This window comes from Indicator indicator, chromosome 19, assembly GCF_027791375.1.
Source record: "Indicator indicator isolate 239-I01 chromosome 19, UM_Iind_1.1, whole genome shotgun sequence".
In the NCBI taxonomy this organism is placed as follows: domain Eukaryota; kingdom Metazoa; phylum Chordata; class Aves; order Piciformes; family Indicatoridae; genus Indicator; species Indicator indicator.
The window spans coordinates 11,601,205-11,626,378 of record NC_072028.1 but is presented as its reverse complement, the minus strand read 5'-3'; the positions used below and the strand labels follow the sequence as shown (position 1 = coordinate 11,626,378).

General features: G+C 36.6%; 1 protein-coding gene across 1 annotated transcript; it reads left to right on the top strand.

The window, feature by feature from the left end:
- Nucleotides 1-7,343: 7,343 nt before the first annotated feature.
- On the top strand, nt 7,344-23,905 carry ZNF507 (zinc finger protein 507). Its single transcript, XM_054389602.1, has 6 exons — nt 7,344-7,371; nt 10,031-12,150; nt 13,286-13,391; nt 17,591-17,705; nt 22,970-23,104; nt 23,244-23,905. Exons 2-6 carry the CDS (start codon nt 10,036-10,038, stop codon nt 23,605-23,607), a joined length of 2,835 nt encoding a protein of 944 aa, XP_054245577.1. The 5' UTR covers nt 7,344-7,371; nt 10,031-10,035; the 3' UTR covers nt 23,608-23,905.
- Nucleotides 23,906-25,174: the final 1,269 nt, after the last annotated feature.

The window sequence follows — 25,174 nt, the reverse complement described above, 5'->3', positions numbered from 1 at the left end:
TTGATTTATTTCATATTTTACTTTCACCTTTAATGGACTTGGTGTATGGTAGAATTGAATGTAATTCTGCTGCCACCTCAAGGTCACTACAGAAAAGTGTGATGGTTCATTTCAGTCTACTCATATCTAATGGACAGTAGCAAGATTCAGTAACTAAGAATGAACAAACTCCTTTGTTTTCCTGCAATTGTTCAATGCTGTGTTCAGATTCCACAAGCATATTTGCAATGAAAACATTTTATGTACATGAAAGTGTATATGCATGCTCCTGCAGACCTGCATGAATGCACTGTGCTAAGGGTTAGAGAAAAATAAAATAAACTTGGATGTCAAGGAATGTTCATAAAATGAACCAAACCATGAGGTCCTAATTTTACAAAAACCCATGAACAAGAATTTGACTTAGTAAGAGTGAAAAAGGAATTAGAAATTTAGTCCAGTACGCTACTTGTTTATTTATTGCTTTTTCAAACTTTCAGATTAAAATCACAGTAGGATGAAGAACTCCAGTTTGTCATATTTATGTTAGCATTTGAATTTTGAGGGAACGAGTGCACAGTACGTTCTGTAGCACAGACAGGAAAATTGTGTCAATTTCCTCATATAAGACTTTGGAGGCCGAATCTTCTAATGAAGACAACTGAAACAGTATTTATTGGGTACTATGAAACATCTGCCATGTTGCATGTTTGTACGGTGCTCAGAAATAATTTAAGTTTGTACTCCTGGAAGATCTACAGGAGCACAGCAGAAGCTTCATGCACCACAAATGTGGTCAGCCATATAAATATGGCAAAATTTATCAAGGTTAGGTTAATGTGACTGCTTATAATTCACAAATTAATCCTCCTGACCGTGTAAAATGAATGGGCAAATATAGCATATGGGATCAGTATCTACCTGCTATAATGCAACACTCACCATACAGTCAATTTCTCTTAAGAAAGCAATGAACAATTATGTATTTTCATGGACTGTAACAAGAGAAAAACAGTGGTAATTCTCTGCTGTTATAGGAGTCTTTTGTGCACATGACTCCCCTTGCTACAACTGCCAGTAGTAAATCACATTCTACAATCCCTTAATTGAATTAAATGCCTAAGAAAGCACTATTTGGAGTAAGAGCTGGCAAAAATATCAGTATCTATGCAAAGTAGTAAAAAAGAAAAATAATAATGACATTAAAATATAGTACAACATGGCAAGTCTCTATGAATTGCCTTGACATTTTCAGCACAGCTAAACACTTTTTGTCCCTATTCTAAGTGGTTTCCCCATTGCCAATTCAGCAGTTAAAAACTAATCCTAACTTTCCCTTAATTTTCACAATTTTAAAACAGCTCTCCCCAATACATGTGCACAGACCACACTGCCTTTAATTTATGTAATGTAGGATATGGTATATGTCTTATCAGACATAAGAAAATTGCATATTCTAAGGACTAGAAGCACTGAGTCTTCTGAAGAGAATGGTGACACACCTTTTAAGAATCACACCTATCAGTTTATCATTTTAAAAAAAAAAAAAAAAGATGGCAGTAAGGTGCAGTTACCACCTACCAAGCAGACAATATGATTTCCACAACTGCAGACCACTTTAAACTGGTTAAGTGACAGGCTGGAAAGCTATATTCTGTTGACTCTCAGATGCTTCCACTGCCCTAGCTCACTGTAGAATTGAATACAAAGAATCAACAAACTATACCCTAACAATTTCTTCCGTAGTGCCCCGATTTCAGATCAAAATTTTAAGGAAATCTCTACAGAAAACTATGAGCCTTTCCCTATTTCTTGCACTCAAATGGTTCTTATTCAGGTCTCTTTTTATCAACACCAATGATAAGTCAGTACGTTAAAGACAGTACAATATATGCCACAGAGTGGCATGAGGGGAATTTTGCAAAAAATTACATTCTCTTACTCCTGAGAAAAAGTTGTAAATATAAGTGAAGAAGCCAATAAGAAAGAAATACAGAATATTTTTTTTCTGTAAAAAGCAATTCCAAATAAGTGACTTATGGTCAAATAACTAAGATTCAAGGGAAAAAAAGTAAGTTTGCAAATAATAGGACAGATGCTGTTAAATCATCTCTAAATTGCAATTACGTATTTTACGTATATACTTACGTGCACACATAAAATTGGATTTACATACAGCTTAGAGGTGGCACTGAATCATAGGGTTTAAATCTGGAGTCAACCCTGTATCTGCAGAACCATAAAGCTGGGGAAGTAGGGGATTGAATACAGGGATTTTTGGTCTCACTTCCAATACAAAGTACGTGTTTTTTTTAGAAGACAGAGTAAATCATATAAGAAAGCAGAGTCAAGAGGATTTCCCTTTAATTCACAGGAAAGCATATGTAAAGTACAGACTGGAAAAGATCTCATCATTTGATAACTTGTCATGAAACAATGCAGGGTCTAAAGGAATGAGAGAGATTTGCTGATTTGCAGTGTTAGCAGCACTAAAATAATTAAAAGACAGATCAAGGAAAAACAAAAAAGTTAAGAATGTCACAGCTATTCTCTGAATATACAACATATATCAGATTTACAGCTTTTCAGCAAATACTAATAATTTAGATTTAGTAAACACATTAGTAACCGTATTACCAAAAAATAGGAGATATGTATCTAAATTAAATTAATATAAATCAGCCCCTAGATGTCATTGTTGCAGCTGAAATATCACTTAATACAGAACTTACCTAATTCTGTAGTGAAAAAAAAAAGCTCTGTAAAGCAAAATAAACCATCTAAGTAATATAAATTCTGTTCAGTTTTAATGCCTCAGTGCCAAAGCACAAAGACCTCTGAGGCTATAACAAAAAGATAACCAACTATAACTATACAAAAGGGTTGTATAAGAGATTCAGATTGTGACAGCAGGGAAGCACAATCACCTCAAAGGACATTGCAATCTAAACCTCACAGTGTAAAACATCATATATCCCTTTCACTAAGGAGATTCTTCACAGCTCCTATCAAAGTTTGCCTCAATACTGAAACCATTAATGTTTCATATAGTTAACATATTTCTGTCTGAAACAGCTGTATATGTACTCTCGCCACTGGGAGGAAAAGGGGGTGAGGGGAGAGAGAGAGGGAAGAAAAAAAAAAAAAGGCATTGGGTTTTACATCTTACAAAGTTTTTATTTTCTACCAACCAAAAAAAAAAAAATCTAAAATTTCCTATACCTATTTTGAAAGTGCAATCATTCAACTTCACTGAATACCTAATTAGTCTAATACTAAGAAAAGAATATTTAAAGCATAATTTATTTTCTTTATACTATTTATTAGCAATATACAGCCATAGCTATCATGTTCTACAGTATAATCTAAGTGAAGCAATGCAATCTCTGTATAATTTGTCAATACTTCTAAAACTTTTTAATTAATCCATAATAATTTCCTATATTAACCCTTTTTCACAAATGAAGAACACCTTTTTTTCCTATACAGCATTCTTACAATTCTTCTCTTATTATCTTTTATTTTCATAGATTATATAGCAAGTTTGCTAACTCCTTGTCATGGGTTGAGTAGAATCTGATGATGATATTCAGTATCATGTTGCCATCATGCCAGCTTCAAAATGGAACTGCTGGCTGGAGCAAAGTAACATGGGGCTTGAAATTCAGATTGTAACATCAGAGGCTTCAGGTTTCTGGTTGCTGCTTCAGGTTGCCAGTTTTGGGGTGTTGGTTTTTTCCAGCTGGCAGGCTGCAGGTCAGGGAGTGGGGGGAGGTCACCGGCTTCTGCTGCTGCTTCTGTATTTTGCTGCACTTTTCTGCAAACAGGCTAAGGTAATTGTGCATTGCATTATCTCAGTTCCAGTAAAACTCTATCTCAACCCAGAGGCAGGTTTCTTTGTGTTACTTTCCCTCCAGTCTGTATGGGAGGAGAGGGGCTTGTCAGAACAGGCTGTGTTAACTTATGACACTACTATACTTAGAGGGTCAAAATATCCCTTCTATAAGGCTCCATTTCACACTAAAGAGTCCCAAGATGGCAGGCAGATTAATCAAAGCAGTCAGTAGATATGCACCTATGTAAATATATGTAAATTCTTCCTCCAGTTTCTGAAAAACTGCAAAACTTCAATTTTTGTGCAAAAATCTATTGTATATTATGCACTTTGTACTTTTATTTTCCCCAGAAACAGAGCATATAAACTTAATACGCAGATATAGACAATATGAAATAGATTCTGTTAGAGCATGAGTAAAGTGCAGGCTCATGCATTGCAGTTAACTCTATAAAGACGGCAGAAAAACTATTTGCTAAGAGGGTGGCAATGCTACTGTAAGTTTCACTTTTGTATGGTGGATCTACTTCATGACACATAAAGATCACCTCAAAGCTTTCAAGACCTAAAACTTAAGCAAACTATAAAAGAAAAAATAGTTTCTTTACTTGCCATTCAATATGCTCACACAGTAATCTTGGTCACTGTAAAAGCCAAGGCCTCCATTCCAACCAGTGCTCAATGCAAGACTCACTTCTGTTGTACACAAAACTGTGAAGGAGTTTATATAATCTCCACTCAGAAGATCATGGACCCCATTTATATAATACATTATACTCATGTGAAAATTATAAAGTTTTTGGAACAGCCCGGCACAAAGTGTAGAAAACTCATGGGCTATATTGAATTTTTTATTGACAACTATATAACTCATTGCTGTACAAGTCATTAATGAAAATAAACCTAATCATTAATCTTGATGACCAAAGAGTTTGAGACTGAGGTCACAAAGAATAAATAAGACACCTTATAGGCAAGATACTATATGCAGATTTTTCTTATTTTAAAGACTTACCAAAGTGTGTATACTTTGCATGTGTTTACTTCAAGACAGCATCTCTGCTGATGTAGCTCTAAATTCACTTGGTGTTTCTAGACTATGTATTGCTCTTTTAAATTAAGCTTATAATGTTTGCCATAAAACTTATACCACTGACATTCTGTACATATTTACAGTAATTAGGAAGCAATTTTGTATGAAGTTTTACAAAAACATCAACATCTGAACTTATTATGCTCACTACAAGTGTGCCATCTCTACCACTGAAGGAATAGCTGCCTTATCCAAATTTCATTTGGTTTCATATCTCCTTCAACTTGAAAGCAATGAAAATTAAACATATGAAAAGAACTTTGTGAATTAAGAAACCTTTCAAATTAATGTAAAAATCTGGTTCTGTTGTACAGTCATACTTATGCAGAGAATTAAATCTTTAACTTAGTTCAGCTTTAATTACAATGGAGAAGAATAACAGAGTGTATGGATACCATTACTCATTATGAACAGAGTATTTTTAATCCAGATCCTAGCATATTCTGACTGGAAAAAGAAGGGTGAGAGTTCTGTATCTACCAGAATGATTCAAGTCAGATAACTGGTTAATTAAACTATGACTAATAGAGAAGTGAAAACTAAGCTTTTAAAGGAACAGGGTTCATGAAAAATAATCACATTTCTATGAAAATGATCCATTTAATATGACAGGAGAAGCTGAAAGAAGCTCCTACTATTATACCTACTATAATTGACATTGATACTGTGCAGGATTTTTTTGTTTGTTTGTTTGTTTGTTTTAAGAGGTGTATTAGTAATTGTTAAGAAGATAAGTTATATCCTTGCACTTTTCTCACAGCAATTTCTTTGGAAAAAAATAGAAAAATCTTATCTCGCAGACTGTAGAATAAGGTTTGAAGTGTCTTAAAACTTCACACAATTAAACAGAGCTTCATCATTCAGGGAATCAAAATATCAAAGTAAAATTACAGGCCAATATTTATAATTTAGTTATAATTTAATAATATAATAATTTAATAATAAAGGTTTAAATTCAAGTGGTTTCAATACATTTTAAATCCTTAAGCACTTCTGTTGATAGTTTAGAAAAAAGTTAACCACGCTTTAAAAAACAAACAAACAAACAAAAACCAAAACAAAGAAACAAAAAACCCAGCCCAAACAGTCAGTGAATTTCTCTCTAAATCTTTGAATTGTCTCTATTGAGAAGACTGATGGGGGATCTCATAAATACTTCAAGGGTGGGTGTCAGGAGGATGGGGTCTTTTTTCAGTGACAGGACAAGCGGTAAAGCACACAAACTTGAACATAAGGAGTTCCATCTAAACATAAGAAGAAACTTCTGTAATTCAAGGGTATCTGAGCACTGGAGCAGGCTGCCCAGAGAGGTAGTGTAATTTCCATCTCTGGAGACATTCAGAACCTGCTGGATGTACTCCTGTGTGCCCTTCTTTAGGTGAGCCTGCCTTGGCAGCAGGGGTTGGACTCAGTGATCTCCAGAAGTCACTTCCAGCCCCCTAACATTCTGATGATGAAATAACATCAATTGAAAGGATGGCTAAATCCTTCTCTTGAATAATGTCCAATTTGCCAATATTTAAAATGCATCTCCTATCTCTATAAAACCATATACAATCATGAACAAAACACCTGTCTGTGGGACTTCTGAAACATAATATTCCCTGACATTTTGGTTTATATGAGGTATCTCACAAATTCACAGTATGCAATGTTTCTGGTGTGCAGCTTCTAAGGTTACCCCCAACATGCAGCATATGCCTGCAACTCCATATTGCTGCTAACTTAAATCACTAAACCTTACACATCTCTGCAATTTACACTTGGAAACCAATTTGTCGTTTTAGAGCCAAAAAGTGGAGGCTTTTTTGTTGGGTTTGTTGGTTGCCACTTGAAAACGGTGCCAAAAGAAAACACCCTTTGGGAGACGACATCATTTCTTGAAGGGCATCATACTGCCTGGCTTGGCACTGAATACTGAAATACTGACGAACTCCTCGCTTAGGAAGGCAAGTCTGATCACCTAAGCATAGGAGCTGCAAGGTGAACACTACCAGTTTGCTTTGCACCAGGCCACCCTGAGTGGCTGGGCATTGCTGTTGGTTCTCCGCTGCTCAGAGGAAATCTAAGATGCCAAACATCGATGGAGCCACCAACACCTATACTGGTCTCTCAAGAGGCCGGTGGCAGCGGTCTGTGGACAGGGCCGGGGGAGCACAACCGCACCGTGACAGGGCTCTGTCTGCCCCTAAGGCCGGAGTCAGCGCGGAGGCGAAGGGCCCAGGGCACTGCGGCAGGCAAGCACCGTTAACAGCCCCATCCGCACGAGTGCCTGAGACAACGAGCCCTGCAGTACCGGGCAGGAACGCGGAGGGGTGCGGCCACAGCAGGACCCACGCTCGTCTCCGTGACAACGCCGCGGAGCCGCCGGCGCAGCGACAGCGCCCACCCGCCAGTCACCTGACCTGCGCCGCCAGTCACGTGATTAGACTCCATCGTCGCCATCTTGAAGCGGTGGCCAGAGGTGAGGGGGAAAAAATTTCTCTCTTCATGAAAACGTAGGTAAAAAGCAGGGCGGGCCCTCGGCCCAGCCGAGGCGAGCGGGAAGCAGCGGCGACCCGGCGGCGGTGGGCGGCAGGGCGCGAGGCGCGGCGGTGGGCAGGCAGGCCCCGGGGCAGCACGCCGCAGCCCATGTGCGGAGCCGCGGGCGGTTGCGGTTCCCGGCGGAGCCTTCCCCGGGCTCGGTTCCGGCCGCCTTCCTCCCCCACTCTCCTCACCGCATGACCTCCCTAGCGGGTCAGCTCTACGCAGTTCAGCTGCTGGAGCGAAGGGCGCTGCTTCTTGTCCACCCTGTGGCGTCAGGCCCGCTGCTCGAAGGGCCCGCCACCGGCACCTGCGCGATATAAAGCGGGGCCCGTCCCGGGAGTGGCGGCAGGTGCTGCCGGCAGAGAGTGTGGAGGGCAAGGAAAGGCAAGGAGGAAGCGGAGGAGAGCATCGTGGATCCGTGGCCGGACGTCTCCGAGCCGTAGTCCCTGGACAGGGGCTCCGCTGTCCGGGGGTGACGCTTGGCAACACGGAGCTCCCGCTGATGAAGTTTTCCCAACCCTCGGGAGCCGCTATGTGATCAAACCGGCTTCTCCGAATCAGATTGTTGTGCAAAGCTGTGGTTCGCTTTTCCAAGACCTGGAGGCGTTTCACTTTGTCTGTGCCATGCTGCTCGAGTGGGTGTTTGACACAGGTGGACCGGGAAGGTCCAGCACAGAGGCCTTTTCCTCTGCTCTGGATCTGCCCTTTCAGGTTCTATGTCACCCCCAGACCTCGTATTTTAATAACTGTGTAGGTCATGTAAAGGACACATGCTGCTATTCTCTCTGTTTTCATTTTTGGCATGGCACTAATATGTGGCAGCATAATTCTTCGATGGTCTATCTTTTAGTTGCTGTGCTGCTTTCAGATGAAAGAGGTTGTGGAAATATTTGCCTATTCAACATTACTTGCAAAGTTTTGAAAGAACCAAGTATCATTTAAAGAAGCAGCATGTGCTTATAATTTGCCTTAGCTCATTCTCAAACTGAAAATATTTCAAATACATATTATTCCATTGAGCACTTTACACAATGTTAAATTTGCTTTCGGGGGGAAAAGCACATTGGCTTTTCATCAAGTTTTTAATCATATTACAGCCAATATGAAACAAACAGCAAAGTATTTTTATATAACTGAATAGGATGGTTTTCAAATAATAACCGTAAACTTACTTTAAGTCATTATACAATTGGAGATATTACATGAAAGAGGTCACATAAACAAAAAAGTTGGTAGCTTCATTTTCTAGTTATCATACATCCAGTTACCCCATGGCGGTTGGATCCATGAACATGTGAGTTGTGAATGATACTAATATTCCTTATATTGATAGCTCTCATGATAACTTGAACTGTAAATAGAATGGCAAATAAAGGTAACTTGAATAGTTCTGCCCAGAAATTTTCTGTAGGGGAAAAGGGGAACCACAGAGCCCACTCACATAGGTTCATTATATTGGTGCTTACAAAATCAGTAAGTAGAAAAGAGTGGATTTCTTGGCTCTTTAGGACCACTTCTGGAAGTTGTGGTTTGGCCTGTCTTTTAAAAAAAAAAAAAAAAAGGCAACAACAAAACAAAAAAGAAACACATGATGATAATCTGGCATCTCTGTTCTGAATTTTAAATATAGCATATAAATTACATATTATGTCTAAACTATATGTGTGCATATAGTGGAACTTGAATGGGTTCTTTTTAGACATTTTTTCAGAGGTAAATTTCACTGTAAGGCTTTTTGTCTGGCTTCTCCACCCCACACCTCACAGCTTTGCCCACATCACAAAGTATGTTTTCATGTAAATTTGTACATACTGGCTTCTAATTTAACCTCCAACAGTACCACATTATTGCCTGTGGTTTATGGTTAGATATGTTTAAAGGAAGCGTAAGTGGAAATAGTTACTGCCTTTAGCTTTCCCTCAAAACAACAACAAAAAATTTAAAACTTTAGTTCAAAAGTATTTTCCCTAGAACTAAGGAACCAGAGAAAGTATTACACTAGAAAATTACATTTGCCATGAAAAGTATGACTTGACATTTGAGTTGTCTTAAATATAGTCATAGCAAAATGACTAATGCAAGTAAACACCAGAATTACTTTTTTTTCCTAACATTTCAGGGAAGACTGCTCATTGTTGCAAGGTGTCATTTGATTTAGGAGACACCAGTGGATCAAAGTGTTGAGAATGCATCTTCATATCATGTCATGGCTTTTTAACATAAATATGCCAATTACTATTGATTGTTATATTTAAATGTCTAGCATTCAGATGTGAAGGCCTAATAAAGAAAAAGATAATGCTGTAACAATGCTAATCAGCCTATACTTGAAAAATATTTCTTGCCCTTGTAGAGCTTGGAAGCAGGCTGTTATAGGCTCTCTTGGAGTTATCCTGTCCAGCTGTATCAAATAGCATCTACATGGTCCACTACATGTCCTTAAAATCTTTGCCTATTTATATAGCTATTCTGAATGTTTTTATGAAGTAGTCACATTAGGCTTCCATATTTAGTAGAAGGAGAAATCTAAATAGTACTGGGTGGTATTTTTGTTACTGTGCAGGTATACGTTTTAATTTTTTTATAAACTCTTTTAGGTATTATGGAAGAAGGAAGCAGCGTTGCAGTATTGATGCCAAATATTGGAGAACAGGAAGCTGTGCTGATTTCTGAAACAGTCATTAGCCCAACACTGCAGAGCAGTGAAGATCAGAGGAAATGTAAAACTGATCCACTAATCCATGTTATCCAGAAACTAAGTAAAATAGTTGAAAGTGAGAAGTCACAAAGATGCCTTTTAATAGGGAAAAAACGTTCCCACCCTAATGCTTCTACACAGTCCTTTGACACAGATCTTTGTGAAATCCCAGCTAAAACAATTGAGCTATCTGTTATTGCTACTAAAAAGACTGAAGAGTTACAAGCAGATTACTTTGTGACTGAGTGTCTTCCACAAAGCAAAAAAAAGGTGATGTGCTACCAGTGTAGTCTATGTAAGTTTCTATCACCGTCTCTCTTAACACTACAAGAACATATAAAGCAACATGGGCAGAAAAACGAAGTGATATTAATGTGCTCGGAATGTCATTTTGCTTCCAAAAGCCAAGAAGAACTTGAATCTCACTTCCAAAATTACCATGAGAATGATGGTAAAAATAGCATCCAGACAAAAGTACAGCAATGTGTAAATGTTGCAAATTCGTTTTTGCAAGGACCATTGGAAGGAAGTGTCAAATCAGGGACTGATCAGACAGGAAATCTGGAATGTAAAGATACAACTCAGTCCACTCATACACCTGAAATGGGTAGGAGGAAGTGGTACACTTACGAGCAGTATGGCATGTACCGGTGCCTAATTTGTCGGTACACCTGTGGTCAGCAAAGGATGTTGAAAACACATGCCTGGAAACATGCTGGTGAGGTTGACTGCTCCTATCCTATCTTTGAGGAAGAAAATGAAACTACCAACTTGTCAGAGACGGTTGTAACTCACACACCTCAGAGTGTGGATACAGTTGTTCTTTCTTTGGAAAACAGTGAACTTGATATCCATGGTGAACATTCTCTTCAGCTTCAGATTTGCAATTCTGAGCAACTGCCGTGTAAATCACCAGTAGGAACAATTGTAAAAGAGGAAGAGTTGTTAAATCGGTCTGTAGTGCATTCACCTACTACAGAGGTTTTAGAGGAAACTGTATCAGATACAGAACAGGATAATATGGTAACTGATAGCCTACTTTCATCAGCACAGAAAATCATCAATTCTAGTCCAAATAAAAAGGGTCATGTTAATGTAATAGTAGAACGTTTGCCAGGTGCTGAAGAAAGTGTCTTACAAAAGCCTTTCTTGATGAATACTGACATTGAAACAGAAAAAAACCTAATCTCAGAGGAGTCCAGTGCTGCCCATGAAGAACATGAAGTTTATCATTCAGATGAAATTCAAGAAGTAATAATAGGATGGAATAATACTGAGAAGAAAGATAATGAATCAAGCTCTAGTAAAAATGTAACAGCTGATGAAAATGTGCCTCCTGCACGAAGAAGGACAAATTCAGAGTCATTACGACTACATTCATTAGCTGCAGAAGCTCTTGTTACAATGCCTATTAGAGCTGCAGAACTAACAAGGTCTAGCCTCAGGACTTTGACTGGAGAAGATGCCATAGATGCAGGTCAGGGAGAAGCAAATGGCCCATGTATGGCTCATTCTAAAGTAGTATCCTCACTTAAGAATCCTTCAGAGGAGCTGAGCGGCTTAAACCAAAGTGAGTGTACAATAGTCGAGATACAGAAAGAAAGGTCAGAGTTATCAGAAGCACCAATTAAAATGGGCATCAGTATGTCACTACTCACTGTCATTGAAAAACTGAAGGAGAGGACAGATCAGAATGCTTCTGATGATGACATTTTGAAAGAATTACAAGACAACGCACAATGCCAAAATGCAAACGACACAAGTATTTCTGGAGGTAACCTGGTCGAATATATACCTAATGCAGATCGACCCTACCGCTGCCGCCTCTGTCATTATAGCAGTGGTAACAAGGGCTACATAAAACAGCACCTGAGAGTCCATCGTCAGAGGCAGCCGTACCAATGTCCTATCTGTGAACATATTGCTGATAACAGTAAGGACTTGGAAAGCCACATGATCAACCACTGCAAAACAAGAATGTATCAGTGCAAGCAATGTGAAGAATCCTTTCATTATAAGGTAAACTCCTGTGCCTGTCTATAATAGCTAATTAACTTATTTTGCTACTTTTTTTAATAACTGGTAATCCCTGTTGGTAACTTAATTCAGTCTGACATCCTGGCTTCTTCTTGTTACAATTGGGGATTATTGCCAGCAGCACCTTCTGAATAGACAATTCAGCTAAAGTTATTCTGCTTACCCACTGAAATAAACTTGCTTCTTCACATAAGTTGTTTGGTGAGAACCATATCTTATGGACATGTTAATATCATGTTTTTCTGCCCACATGTAGCAACTACAGGAAGAAACAGAACCATTAGAGAACTTAATAGTTGAAACTTTAAAAGAGTGCTCTAACATGCCCACTAGTTGTGAGTGTGTTAAAAGTATTCCTGGCATTTGGGGGTAATATGAAACACTTGGAAATTCTTTTCATTTTTTACCATTGTTGTTGTGTTGGTCTGGTTGTTCTGTAGAACTTAGATCTGAAAGCTTACACATCAGAGCAGAAAAATGTACTTCTTCCTGTTTTATAATCATTATTTTAAGCATTTGTGCTGGTGAGTGTGTTCCTATGTACTCAGTTTAGTACTTTGGAATATGAAATCCATAGCTGTGGGCAGTGGTAGTGCGAATTCTCTCATATTTTCTGTTGATTAGTCCTAGTTTGGAAAAATGTACAGGTAGAGTAGCAAAAGGCTATGGCTTCCATCTCCCTAGCAAGTAGAAAAAAACCATATTCTTAAGTTGCTAAGCAATATGAAAATTGAGTCAATTTTCACATAACCCATCCTCTAACCTCTAATGTAGTACTGCCTTTGGAGTATACTACTCTTGGAGGAAGAAATATTTGCCATTTGTCTGTGGGAATGCGGGAAGAAAGAAATTTATTTTCTAAATGAACACAAATAAAATCCTCTCAGTCAAATCTCATCAATCCTTGATGTTATTAATGATAAGTGCTGTATTTTGTTTCTAGTACAATTACCTGAGGGATATTTTATATATATATATATATATATATGTTAACATACATTTTATAACAGTTGTCATTAAAACTTGAGTACCAATGTCACAAATCATTGCAACCTTTGAAGTGATCAGTGTCTGCTTGTAGTGGTGTATTTAAATGTGGGAATTTGGTTTTTTTCAGAGCCAACTGCGAAATCATGAAAGAGAACAACACAGTCTTCCAGATATCTTTTCCACAGCTACATCGAACAAACTAATAGTTTCCAATGAAGTAGATGAAAGAGAAGGTACTGCTTATAATTACACTTGAAATTACAAAAAGTCACTTATTACTTTTGTTTGCTATATTTTTGTATAAAAGTGGTTTAAATCTTGTTGATGCTGAAATCTTCTCATGCCTCTCCATAACTTTAAATGCATGAAATTTTTAGTGTGCAAGACTCAACCATAATCATTTTGAGGTATTTTACTGACATTTATTGGTAGTTAAGCATTTTTAACCCCTGTCATTGGACCTTGTGTTTCTTCTTAGGAAAAATAACTTGTATGGAGTATTATTCTGAATTTTTAAGAAAAAAAATCTTTTTTGCCTCCTTCAGCCACTACAGTATTTTCCAAATCACCTACAGCAAGCAAAAGAAAGCCTTTTTTGTTTACACTCACTGTAGTAGTTTGCTGTCAGCATATATGTATAATACCATTCATTCTGTGTTTAGAAATTTCTGTTTAATTACAGCAATGTCCAAAGTGAGTCATTTTTTTTAGCTCTAAAGAGGCAAACATAAGGCATTCTAAAAATGCAACCTACATCTGTAATAGTTGCCAGGGTAACAGTAGATGTAAATGTTTAACTGTGTATCTACTTATAGTTTAATAGTGTTTGTTTTAAAAACAGCAACAATAAAACCCAAATAGACCCTTAATATGTTAAGATAGTGAAATCAGAGGTTAAAATAACCACAGTTTGAAGTTTAGGAGAAAATGTGGTCTTAAAATCCTTTGATTATCCTGGCGTCCCAATAGTTTGCAATTGGAATGCATCCTCCTCTTTGGTGAGTTGAAGTACTGAAAATGTTTACAGCATTTTTATTCTTCAGGCAACAATGTAATTATTTGTGTTTGGCAGTTTTAGAGCACTGTGGAAAAGTTCTAGTAATTATATTCACTTTTGAGCAAATGTGAGATGAAGTATTTCCACTTTATACACATAACTATTTTCTGTCCTAATTATGATCTCTTTTTTGTTTAGATAGCAAAAAGTGCACTATAATACTTACATTGCATTTGAAATTTCTGGGTTCACCTCTACAGCTGATAAGTATGATAATCATCTCTGAAATTCATGCAGCTAGTTGTGCAAAAAAGCACTAATCAGCATGAGTCAGGGTGGATAGCTTGAACCATTAATGATTTGTCCAAAGCAGCATAGTAGATACCAGAGTAGAACGAGATCGTTAGCTCTCGACTTCTGCTCTCTTAGCTCACACTGCCTCTTTTTCTGGCTTTCAGTATACCAGTTAGAAACTTAAACGTTAATTACCTTATGAGCCTCAAATAAAATGACTTTTTTCAACTCCTTTTGGCTCTCATCAATGCAGAAGGCATTTAAATTCAGGGTCTGTAGTGTGTGTTACAACCCTAAGACCTAAGCTCGAGAGGGTGAATCTGAAGGCAGTGGAGATGGGAAGAAGGCTAGCAAGGGTTTCTGGAAGTGGGAACGTTCCTCATTAAGTAGTGGGTTTCTTTCTTCAGAAGAAATAGCATAAATGTTTTAATGGAAGTGTTAGGAAAAAAAAAATCAACATTATTAGTTAAGCTGGTTACAAATAGCCATGAGCACAACTTGGACTATTACTAATGACAATGTTTTGTTTGTTTTAAATCAATATTTTTAAAGATGTCCTCATACAGGAAAAACTACATCACAAAGCCTGAAACAACAGATTTGGGGCAATGCTTTTGAGCTAAAGTCCTGTTAAGGTGACTGAAAATCAAGATACCTATAAGCTTTTGAAGACAGTATATTTTAAAAAGGTAGTTTTAGAGTTTGTATCCTGATCTTGTAACTTGACTTCCATGAAAGAAGAGTTCCTGTTCAAGAAAATGGCCTTTCAGTTTAATTAGAGACCTTTTTTAAATATTTTTTGCTGAATATTATATTATAAAAGTGTTAACAGCTATGCAATTTAATTGATTGATTGCTTCACGTGAAATTTAGTAATGTGGCTTGAATGAAAACCATTCTCTTTTTAAACTTTTATTAACTCATACTTTGGAATGCTTAAATTATTTCAGAACCAATTTATAATCAAATTGCAACACCACTGCAGTACAGCAATCTCTTGTCAAACAGATGTCATCCCTATAAAGCGACACAAAACAAAGAAGTTTATGGCATAGCATCTGTTTATGTGAAAGATGCCTGAGCTGGAACAGTTTCATTTCTTGTTTATGAAATAGTTAGTCCTAAAAGTCTCTTTATTCATCATGGTTGTACAATAAATTGAAAGGGAGCATTATGACACTGGATATGTTCAGATTGTAAATGTCTAATAATGAAGGAATAGGGTAATAAGCAGCATTACAGGAGCACCTGTTACTGCTGCTAGAACAAAGATCTGTCATTTCCATGTTCACTTCTAAGAGACCTTATATCCTCTATACAGGAAGCAAAAAAGGCCTGAAACCCACAAGAAATATGGCAGTGTTGGGGGCAGGAGACACAACTGCTGCTTTGCAACAGTGAGAGATTATATGATGTATTATAATTTATGTGTGTTTTGTGGAAGGAATAAATATAGTGATTGGTGTAAATAATTGCTCCTAAGTGAGCTCTAGTGGGTGGATGGCCACTTCTAACTATGCCATAGATGTCAGCATAATGCTTTAAAAATCTCATTAGATACTGTTAGTTATAAGCTGCCTGGCCAATAAAATACCAAATTCATAACAGAAATTGCATTTGGAAGTAGTTGATTCTAAAGTTGCAGAATTTAAGATGGAAACCCCATTGAAGTAGAGTATTCGATAGCTTAACCTTCACATAACCCCTGCTCTCCCATGGATTTGCAGCTCAGGAAATGTATTTGTACTAATTTGAAGTCTTCAACATGCATAAAAGAATAATTGTAGAAATATAAATTCCAGAATCTCCAACTATATAATTAAGATTGTTTTGATAATTTACAATAAAGAAAACTAACAAATTTAACTGTATGAGCATATTGTAGGCAAAATTATTATATACTCTATGGTTGACTTGCAAAGAGTGCATGTTATATTTTACTTTATAAGAATGCTAGAAGAGTGAGCACTATGTCATATTTTAAAGGGGAAAATATAAAATACTTTTTCTATTATCTTGGTACATGCAGAATTATTCAAATTTTATTTCAGACTGTCTCTGTATTCAGATTGCTATTTTATTTTATATGATACACTATATATTCTTCAGAATAACCCTCTGGGGTTATCAGCTCTAACTAATTGCTTTGCTTCTTGAACCAGAAGTCCTGTTTTTTGGAGAAAGTTTAACTAGTAGTAATTTTCCCTTACTGTTTAAGTTAGTTCTGTGACTGTATCCCACATCATTGCCCACCTGTGGGGAAAAAAATGAAAGTGAAAAGTTGAACTCCCATTTTGGATGACTCATTCTACTGGATATTCTGCTGTGTGTCCTTAAAAAGAGTTTTACTGTAAAGAATCTTAATTGTTGCTTTGATAATGAAAGGATTCACTCTGGGTTACTGGAGTCCAGCATCATCAAGAGGAAACACCTGAACAAATTATATTTACAAAATCTGTTCAGTATTTTGGACTCAGGAGAGAGTGTTTGTATACTGTTCTACATGGGATCTTCTAAGTGTATCCTACTAGTAGCAAGCATCTTCACAACACAAACGAATGATTTCTTTTTGCTGGAGATGTACTTTCAAATTATTTCTTAACATATTTGGTTGGGGTTTTTTATCATCTCAGATTCTTCTGAAACTGTGACTGTATGTGGTTGATAAAGAAAATTTAGATGCTTTGGGAGACAATTTCGCTTTTCCATGTTTGCCTGTGGGAAACTTGTACTTTCTCAATGCCCATCATCTCCTTTGATTTGATTCATTCTGCGAAGCACTGAAACTGCTGAACTCAGCACTTCCCACACTTTATCACCGTTTGCTGTAACACAGGATTTTAACCCAACTGCAGGCTGAAGAGAAGTGTCTGCATAGAGAGAATCAATGTGTTTTGCTAAAATTACCATAATTTCCGTAGATGGTAGGGTAAATGCAGAAGAGCATGGTAAATAGACTATACCATTATTATCTCTATGTCCATTGCCAGTTTCCTCCAAATACTTTATGAGTATTAAATATTTATAGATGTTTAAAAGTATTACTTCAAAACTTTAATTAATTCATGTTTCATAATTCAATCATGCAGAAATTATCATCTGAGTGCAACTCTCTAAAATAATGGATTTTGTTTCACATAGGAAACAAGTCTTCAGTTCAGAAACTGTACAGATGTGATGTTTGTGACTACACAAGCACAACTTATGTTGGTGTACGAAATCACAGACGAATTCACAACTCAGATAAGCCTTATAGGTAAGTGTCTCAGTTATTGCTGGCTGATGCCACGTGGTTAGTTTATCGTGGTCATATTGCTAACTTTGCACATTGACTTCCACAGCATGTGGCAAAAGTCTGCCTTTTGTTTTGTCACTAATTCTCTAATCTTTTTCACAGGTTTCAATCAATATTAACATAGTCACTTAGGATCAGATGTTATCACTTTTCTACAAGGATATTATATAGATTTATATAGAAACTTTGATACCTAAAATTACACATAATGCTACAGCTCAGATCCCCAGCAGAGAAATAAAGCGTGCATTTTTCTATTGGTTGCTGCATAAATTCCTGCAAATTCAGTCTATTCTCATTCAATGTGGACCTCTGTCCCTCTCTAGTGGCTAGAAAATAAATCTGAGTTAATAGAATTGTTCTAAAAAGATAGAATACTTCTATCTTTTTAATATGAAGTCTGGAAACTCTACACCTTGAAATATTGAGCTCAGCTAGAGACTTTCTCTTTTGGATAAACAAACCCAGAAGACATTTTGTATTTTGATTTGTGCATTATAATGATATCCCGTAACATTAGCAAAAAATTGCAAGATGTTTGCTCAGGGAACAAATATGGAATACAAATAGATTTATTTTTTTTCTCCTCAGGAGCTTTTGTATTGTCATCACTTCTTACTTAGTGTGTTTGGAACAGCAGACTCTGTAGTATCTTATATATGATAGTTTTCTGGTGTTAGCCAGCCTTTTTGATTTAAGAACTTGAAAACTTTCCATTGGTGATACAGAATGCTGCATAGTAAATTTAAATCTACTGATCTGGCTTGCTTTTCTTATTATTTTTTTTCATAAACCCCTTAGACAAATCTGCAGACCTGCCAGGATACTTAAGCCACAGCCTAAAAAAACATAAATATCCAATATTTATTGTATTTCTTACTCTGAAACATGTATTCATCAAGCCTTTCTTATTATCAGATAACAACCTACTATACTGTTGTCATTTTTATAGCTGCAAACATATTTTATTTGTTTGACAAAAATTGCTGGAAATTAAACTGTATATATAGCCTCCGGTGATGCATTTTTGCAGATTTGATACCTTCTGGATTTTAATACTGTACAATTAAGTCCTTTCAAAAATAAAGTGGGCAATCTCAAGGTAAGTATTCTGCAGTCTCAAGCTGTTTTACTCTAGAGACTTAGTAAATATTGGGCATTTTACTATTTCAAAAAAAGAAAGAAACAACCAAAGTCTTAACAAATAGGTTAAGTTTTAGCTGAGATTGATGACTTCTGTTTCAGTATGTTATATACAGGAAACCCATATAGTAGTATATTGATATTTATAAATAGCATAGTATTTTGTGTAATACATGGGGATCTAAATCTAGCTACAGACTGGTTTATGCATTGGTTTTATAAAAGGCTATTTTACAGAAGCAAAAAAAATTAAAATGTAGACAGCACTCTGTGACACATTTGTCTTAGGGCACTTGAATCTAAATGTGTTATCTTGTCCCTGTCTTCTATTTCAGATATAACACTCCGAAAGGGCAGTTATTTTATTACTAAATAGATAGTTTGGCTTTTAAAATGCATGAGAAACATGGCTGTTGCATTAAGTAGCACACACATTCGTGAGGAGCAAGACTTACTTCTAGATACTCTGTGTTCCCTACAGCTCTTAACAAACATGTTCTGCCTTTTCATAAACATAGCCAAGCAACTTGCATCAGGGCTGCATCCATTCAGGTGCATCCACATCTCCCTTATGCTTTGTGATGCTTACCAACTTGAGTAGAGGCACACAGAATGGTTGTCAGAGAGGAACATAGTCTAGGATGTCTAGTGATTCTCACTTGAAAGGTGGATGAGGCTTTTTTGGGCTGCAAAAGATTCTCACGGTCCAAAAACTGAAAGTTAATGTCATCACTTGGACTTCTGTAAATACTGTTAGTCTTTAACTGTAGTCATTCCAGATACCTTCACTTTCTTATAGATACTTATTTCTGAAATAGTGCTAGCAGTTAATTATCAGATTAGTTTACCTCTTGTTGTCTCTTTAGATGTCGAGTATGTGACTTCGCCACCACAAATATGAATAGCTTGAAATGCCATATGAGGCGCCACCCCCAGGAGCATCAGGCAGTGCAGCTAATGGAACAGTACAAGTATGTAATGGTTCTAATGGGGCAAAAAGCTGTCATAGTAGTGATTTTGTTATGTTAAAATACAAAGCAGAGTTCAGCTTCTATTCTTTTACTTCCTAGATTCATTCTTTGTTCCAGTAGCTTTTTTTTTTCTGTTTTGTTTTGAGAGAAAGAAAGAGACTTGATGTAGTATTCACAGTGATGTTAGATAATTAAACATGTCCACAACCTCCCTCTGGTGCCTTATTTAGCTTTTCCTTTCCTGAATGGAGTGGGTGCATATAAACTGCCTATTGCAAGTAATTTCTGGACCGTGTGAATTAAAAAAGCATGCCTAGAATTGTTTGGAAGAATGTATGTGCCAAAGCCATGCCAGGGGCATTTCTAAAAATTAACATTATAGGTTGTTAAATTCCAGTACTCAGGAATGTTCCCTGGCTTTGATTAATATCCTTGTCTAGGCACAGGCTTTGCTAGTTAGAATCCAGATTGACATCACCCTGCCCTACTTAAGAGTTAGTATGAATAGTCATTATGTGTGAGTGAGGTGTGTTCTTTACAGTCTGTTCATTCATATGTGTATTTTATATATATATATATATATGAGAAAGCTGGGATAAAGCTGGGACAAACGTGTGCAATTGCTCGCTACTAATGTGCAACAAAAAATAACAGCTGGGAAAGAAAATCATGAATATTCTGAACATTTCTTAGTGTAAGATTTTAATAAGAGTAATAGGAAGAATACAAATAAAGTGCATTCACGTAAGGGTTTCTTCTCAAAAAAGTCTGCTTCTACAACTTCAAAGTCCTTCCACTGCATCTTTTCCCCAAAATGTTCCTAGTATTGCTAAGTTCTATTTGCTCCACTGTCATCACAGTATTGCTGAGTGCCCTTAGTATTACCAAAGATTCTTGAAAATCTCCACACTTTGGTCCCTGCATCGCCAAGGAGATAATCTTAGCAAAAGCTGTAAGGTAATTGTTTCCTCAGTAGATCAATTTAGGATACGCTTGAACAGCAGAGGTTAATAATTCAACATAGGTCAAGCAATAAGGCAAATCATGCTATATAATTGAAAGGGTCCTTCTACTAAACTCAATGATAAAATAGTTTTGTTTCTCTAGGAATGTCTTGCATATGCTGTAACTATACATGAACTACATCATTGTGAAGTGTAGTGCAGCAGACTAAATGCTGTTGAGTTTCTGTGTCTTTGATTTGAACTGTATACTAAAGCAGTCAACAGCATTTGGCTCATGATATGATTAGTAAATCACCCGAGTAAATTACTGTACTTCAAAAAAATGAGACTGCAGTTAAAAAGGGATAAAACAAACACTGAACACAGCTTCATTTACTGTGTTACCAACCCACTGACCAAGCTGTGTTAGTGGTGCAAAAAAAAAAAAAAGGTACATACAATATTAATGGAGTACATGTGCATATAGAATGGAATTGAGATTATTTGCTGATCTTTGTGTTTTGCCAAAAAATAATTTTATCTGTAAATTAACTATAAGGTCTGCCTTTTATCTTACTTTTGATGATGCCATTGTTTTCTAACAGCCTTATTAGAAACATCAAGATTCTCAACCTCAGAGTGAATTTGCCTATATTTGAAAGCATCCGTTTTCTTTATAAGGCTTCAAATTAGAAGGAAAATAGCTTAGAGAACATTCCAGATCAAGTAATAGAGAAAAGTGAGCTAGAAGGACATGCCTGTTGTTACCCAGTAGGACAGAATTACCTTGCTACATAAGCAAGGCAATGTGCCATGCCTTCAGCTAACTTGTGATCACTATTTTTGCTGTTCTCCACAATCTTTTGCTAAGCAAAAATAGTTTCTGTATTACTATGATTATTTGCAAGTCATTTAAGGACTGTATGCTACTGTCATTAAGAGGAATGATAAAACCTTACTGAATTGTATTATATAATACTGGTTTATGTGTTTCCAGGTTTTTTTTTTAAAGGTCTTTTAAAAAAAAAATAAATTACTAGTATAGTACTAATTTTAGCAGACTTGTCATAGTGTAACATACTGATTGAGCAGAAGACATCTTACTGTCATTGAGGAATGTGATAGACTGAAATGCTATAATTTAATAGAACAAGGTCGCCTTTGCTTTCTGGAAAACATTGATGGTGGTCTTTTCCATGTGATTTGACAAACTGAAGACATCCAGAGTAAGCAAGTGGCTAAGCAAAGTAGGTTCCTCATCCAAAGACAGGGAGCTATGTTGTCTTTGCCATTAGTCTGTTCAGTTCTGGAGTGATGTCACACAATATCACTCATCTCCTTTGTGCTGATTCATTTATCATCTTAGAAAATACTTGTAAAAAAAACCCTCTGGTGTTTGTTCATATATGAAAAAAGTCCAAGGATTTGATCAATCTTGGGTTGTATCTCTAAACATACATTACATTGCTATGTGAATAGGATTGATTCTTAAAGGTTTTGTTCTTTATTATGTAAGACAGTGTTTTCTAGGGAAACAAAATTTAGTCTTGTGGTACCTGGAGTTGATGGAAAACTTTGTGAACAAAACTGCCACCTGTCTGCATCTCGATCTGCAAATACATTCAAAACCTGACTGGACGCTATCCTCAGCAACCTGTTGTGGCTGATCCTGCTCGAGCAGGTGGATTGGACTAAGTGATCTCAAAAGGTCAACTTCAGCAATTTTGTGATCTTTAAATAAACTGATATATGCTACAGCAAGGAATAATTTATTACTTAATTAAAACTATCAGTGCCAATTACACAGGTCCTGCTGGATTCAGAGCAATGGCAAAGACAGCTCATTACGTGCCTGCTAGATACCACACCGATGTACGCTGTTTCTGCAGTCATCAGAACTACTGCTTTTTTCCAGTATTTAAACAGTTTTAACAGGCTAAAGAGATAAGACTTTAATTCAGATGTTTAAGAAGTGAGAAAAAAAAAAATTTCTCAAACCCTGAAAATAAATTTCAGGATGAAACGTTGCAAACTAACAAAAGTTATAAATCTGAAAAGTGGAACTGAGAAGAGGATTGACATGTATCTCTCTGTTTACTCATCCATTAATACAAAAAAAAAATTTACTTTTAAATGTTCTTCTTTTTCCTCCATGTTTCTTCTCTAGATGTTCTCTCTGTGGATATGTATGTAGTCATCCTCCATCCCTGAAGTCCCACATGTGGAAACATGCAAGTGACCAAAATTATAACTATGAACAAGTGAACAAGGCTATTAATGACGCAATTTCACAAAGCAGCAGGTATGTCTGATTTACTTTCAAGCCCTATCATCTAGAGTTTTCAAAAGATCCAACTCTCACCCAAAATAAAAATCCTGTCAAAAAGCAACAGCTGTACATATTGGTTTTGGGTTTTTTTTTGTTTTTATTGTTATTTCAGGTTTCAAGGACAGCTTCCTGACAAAACCCTATCAGAAGGCACAGATGAAAGTACAGTACCTATACTACGAAGTTCAGACAACTTGGTGTCTTTTACAGAGTCTATTAACCAGACTATGAATGAAATTTCAGGCTCTGATGAAAATGCAAAACCTAACTTGATGAATACCTCATGCAGTTTAGAAAAGAATTCCACTCTACCCCATCTTGGCACAGAATACTGTGTTCTTCTCTTCTGCTGCTGCATTTGTGGTTTTGAGTCTACCAACAAAGAAAATCTGCTCGATCATATGAAAGAACATGAGGGCGAAATCATAAACATCATTCTTAATAAGGACCACAGTGCAACTCAGAGCACAAACTAAGTGAAGCAGTAAGTTACAGAAGGGGTTTCCTAGAGTGATTATTTTCTTTCTTTCTTTGCTAATTTTTGCTGAGAAACTTGCTAAAGAGAATTGCAAGCAAAACTTGATTTGTCATCCTGAGTCCTTATTTCAATAGGAGTACAATATTTTAACCACAGACCAATAAATCATTTAGGAGATAAATATAAGGAATGGGGAATAGAGTGGTCTGTTTTAACCTACTATTTCTCTATATGGTGCCAAGAATGTAGGCTTGTTGGAATTTTTTTCTTTTATTGTCAGGTACTAGTCAGTAATAATGCAGTAATTAGTACAGTAAGTTAAAATCCAAAGGTATGAAAGCTTCAATTGAAGAGCTTTTATTCTTCCTACCTCTTTGCTGTTTTCTAAGTATTTCAGCAAAGAAGTTTTTTACCCTGTTTTTTAACTGGCAACAAAACAGATAAAAATTGTTCTCATAAGCTCCACTGCCTGGATTCTGTAAAGCAGGGAGAGGAGAGTTGGAAGAGGCCATGTGCATGCCTGCATGCACACACAGGCATTTTATTTTTCCCAATCTATTTTTAGGGCCTTGCAAACTCCAGGTCGTCCATCAACAAAGACTGCTATCCTTTCTATTGATTTAGAGGAGCAGGAGCTGAGTAGTCTAGAAGTATTTTGCTAATTACTATTTGTCTGATTGGATCCTAACTAAAAAACTGCTATCTTTGAACTGATAGTGTGTAAAAGATCATTTATAATAATGACCTGCTGTTTCTTAATGGTTCTCTTGACACAGCAGAACTATTAAAAAAAAAAAGGCTTATCATATGTCACTTTTAATTTGTGGTGATTACTTTGCAGTTTGTATGAGCAGTGTTTTTTAATGAGAACAAGATATTAACAGTAATTGCCACAAAGAGATGTAGATTAAATCTCTATAGATTCCTTAAAGATGTAGGTAAGCACAAAGTGGGATTTTGAGAAATGCATATATACTCTGGAGTTCCTTCAAATCCCACTGGCTGTCTAAATTTCCCATCTGCTGTAGCTGTAGAAATTCACTGAAAGATGGAGCATCTTCTGTACAAAATTATATTAAAACAAAAAAAAAAGGCAAATGATATTTTAAGCAAAAACTGTATCCAGTCACTTGCAGAATACATTTTACTGGTACATAGAAGATGGATTCCTAAAGGGAATTAGGGATTACTTTGTTTTCTGAGGAACACTTAGAAATTCCTCCCTTTTAAATCCTTTAGCTTTTAAAATTACAGTGCTTTTGTTTTGGGGTTTTGTTTGACAGTTACAGCAGTTTGCAGTAGAAGACATTCACCTATCAGTTTGAGATACTGCGGTACTGGATAATTACCTGGCAACTTCATTAAGGCTATTTATAAAGTTGGGTATTTAAATTGTTTGAAATACATACTTAAATCAAGTGAAGCAGTAGCAGTTCCAAAGAAGCCCTTTAGCAGCCAGATTTAAAACTTCTAGTTTGGCCATGTATTTCTGCTTTTGATGAATGTCAGATGCACAGAAGCATGCCTCACTCCTGACATGGGGATGCAGTTACCTGATTTTTAGT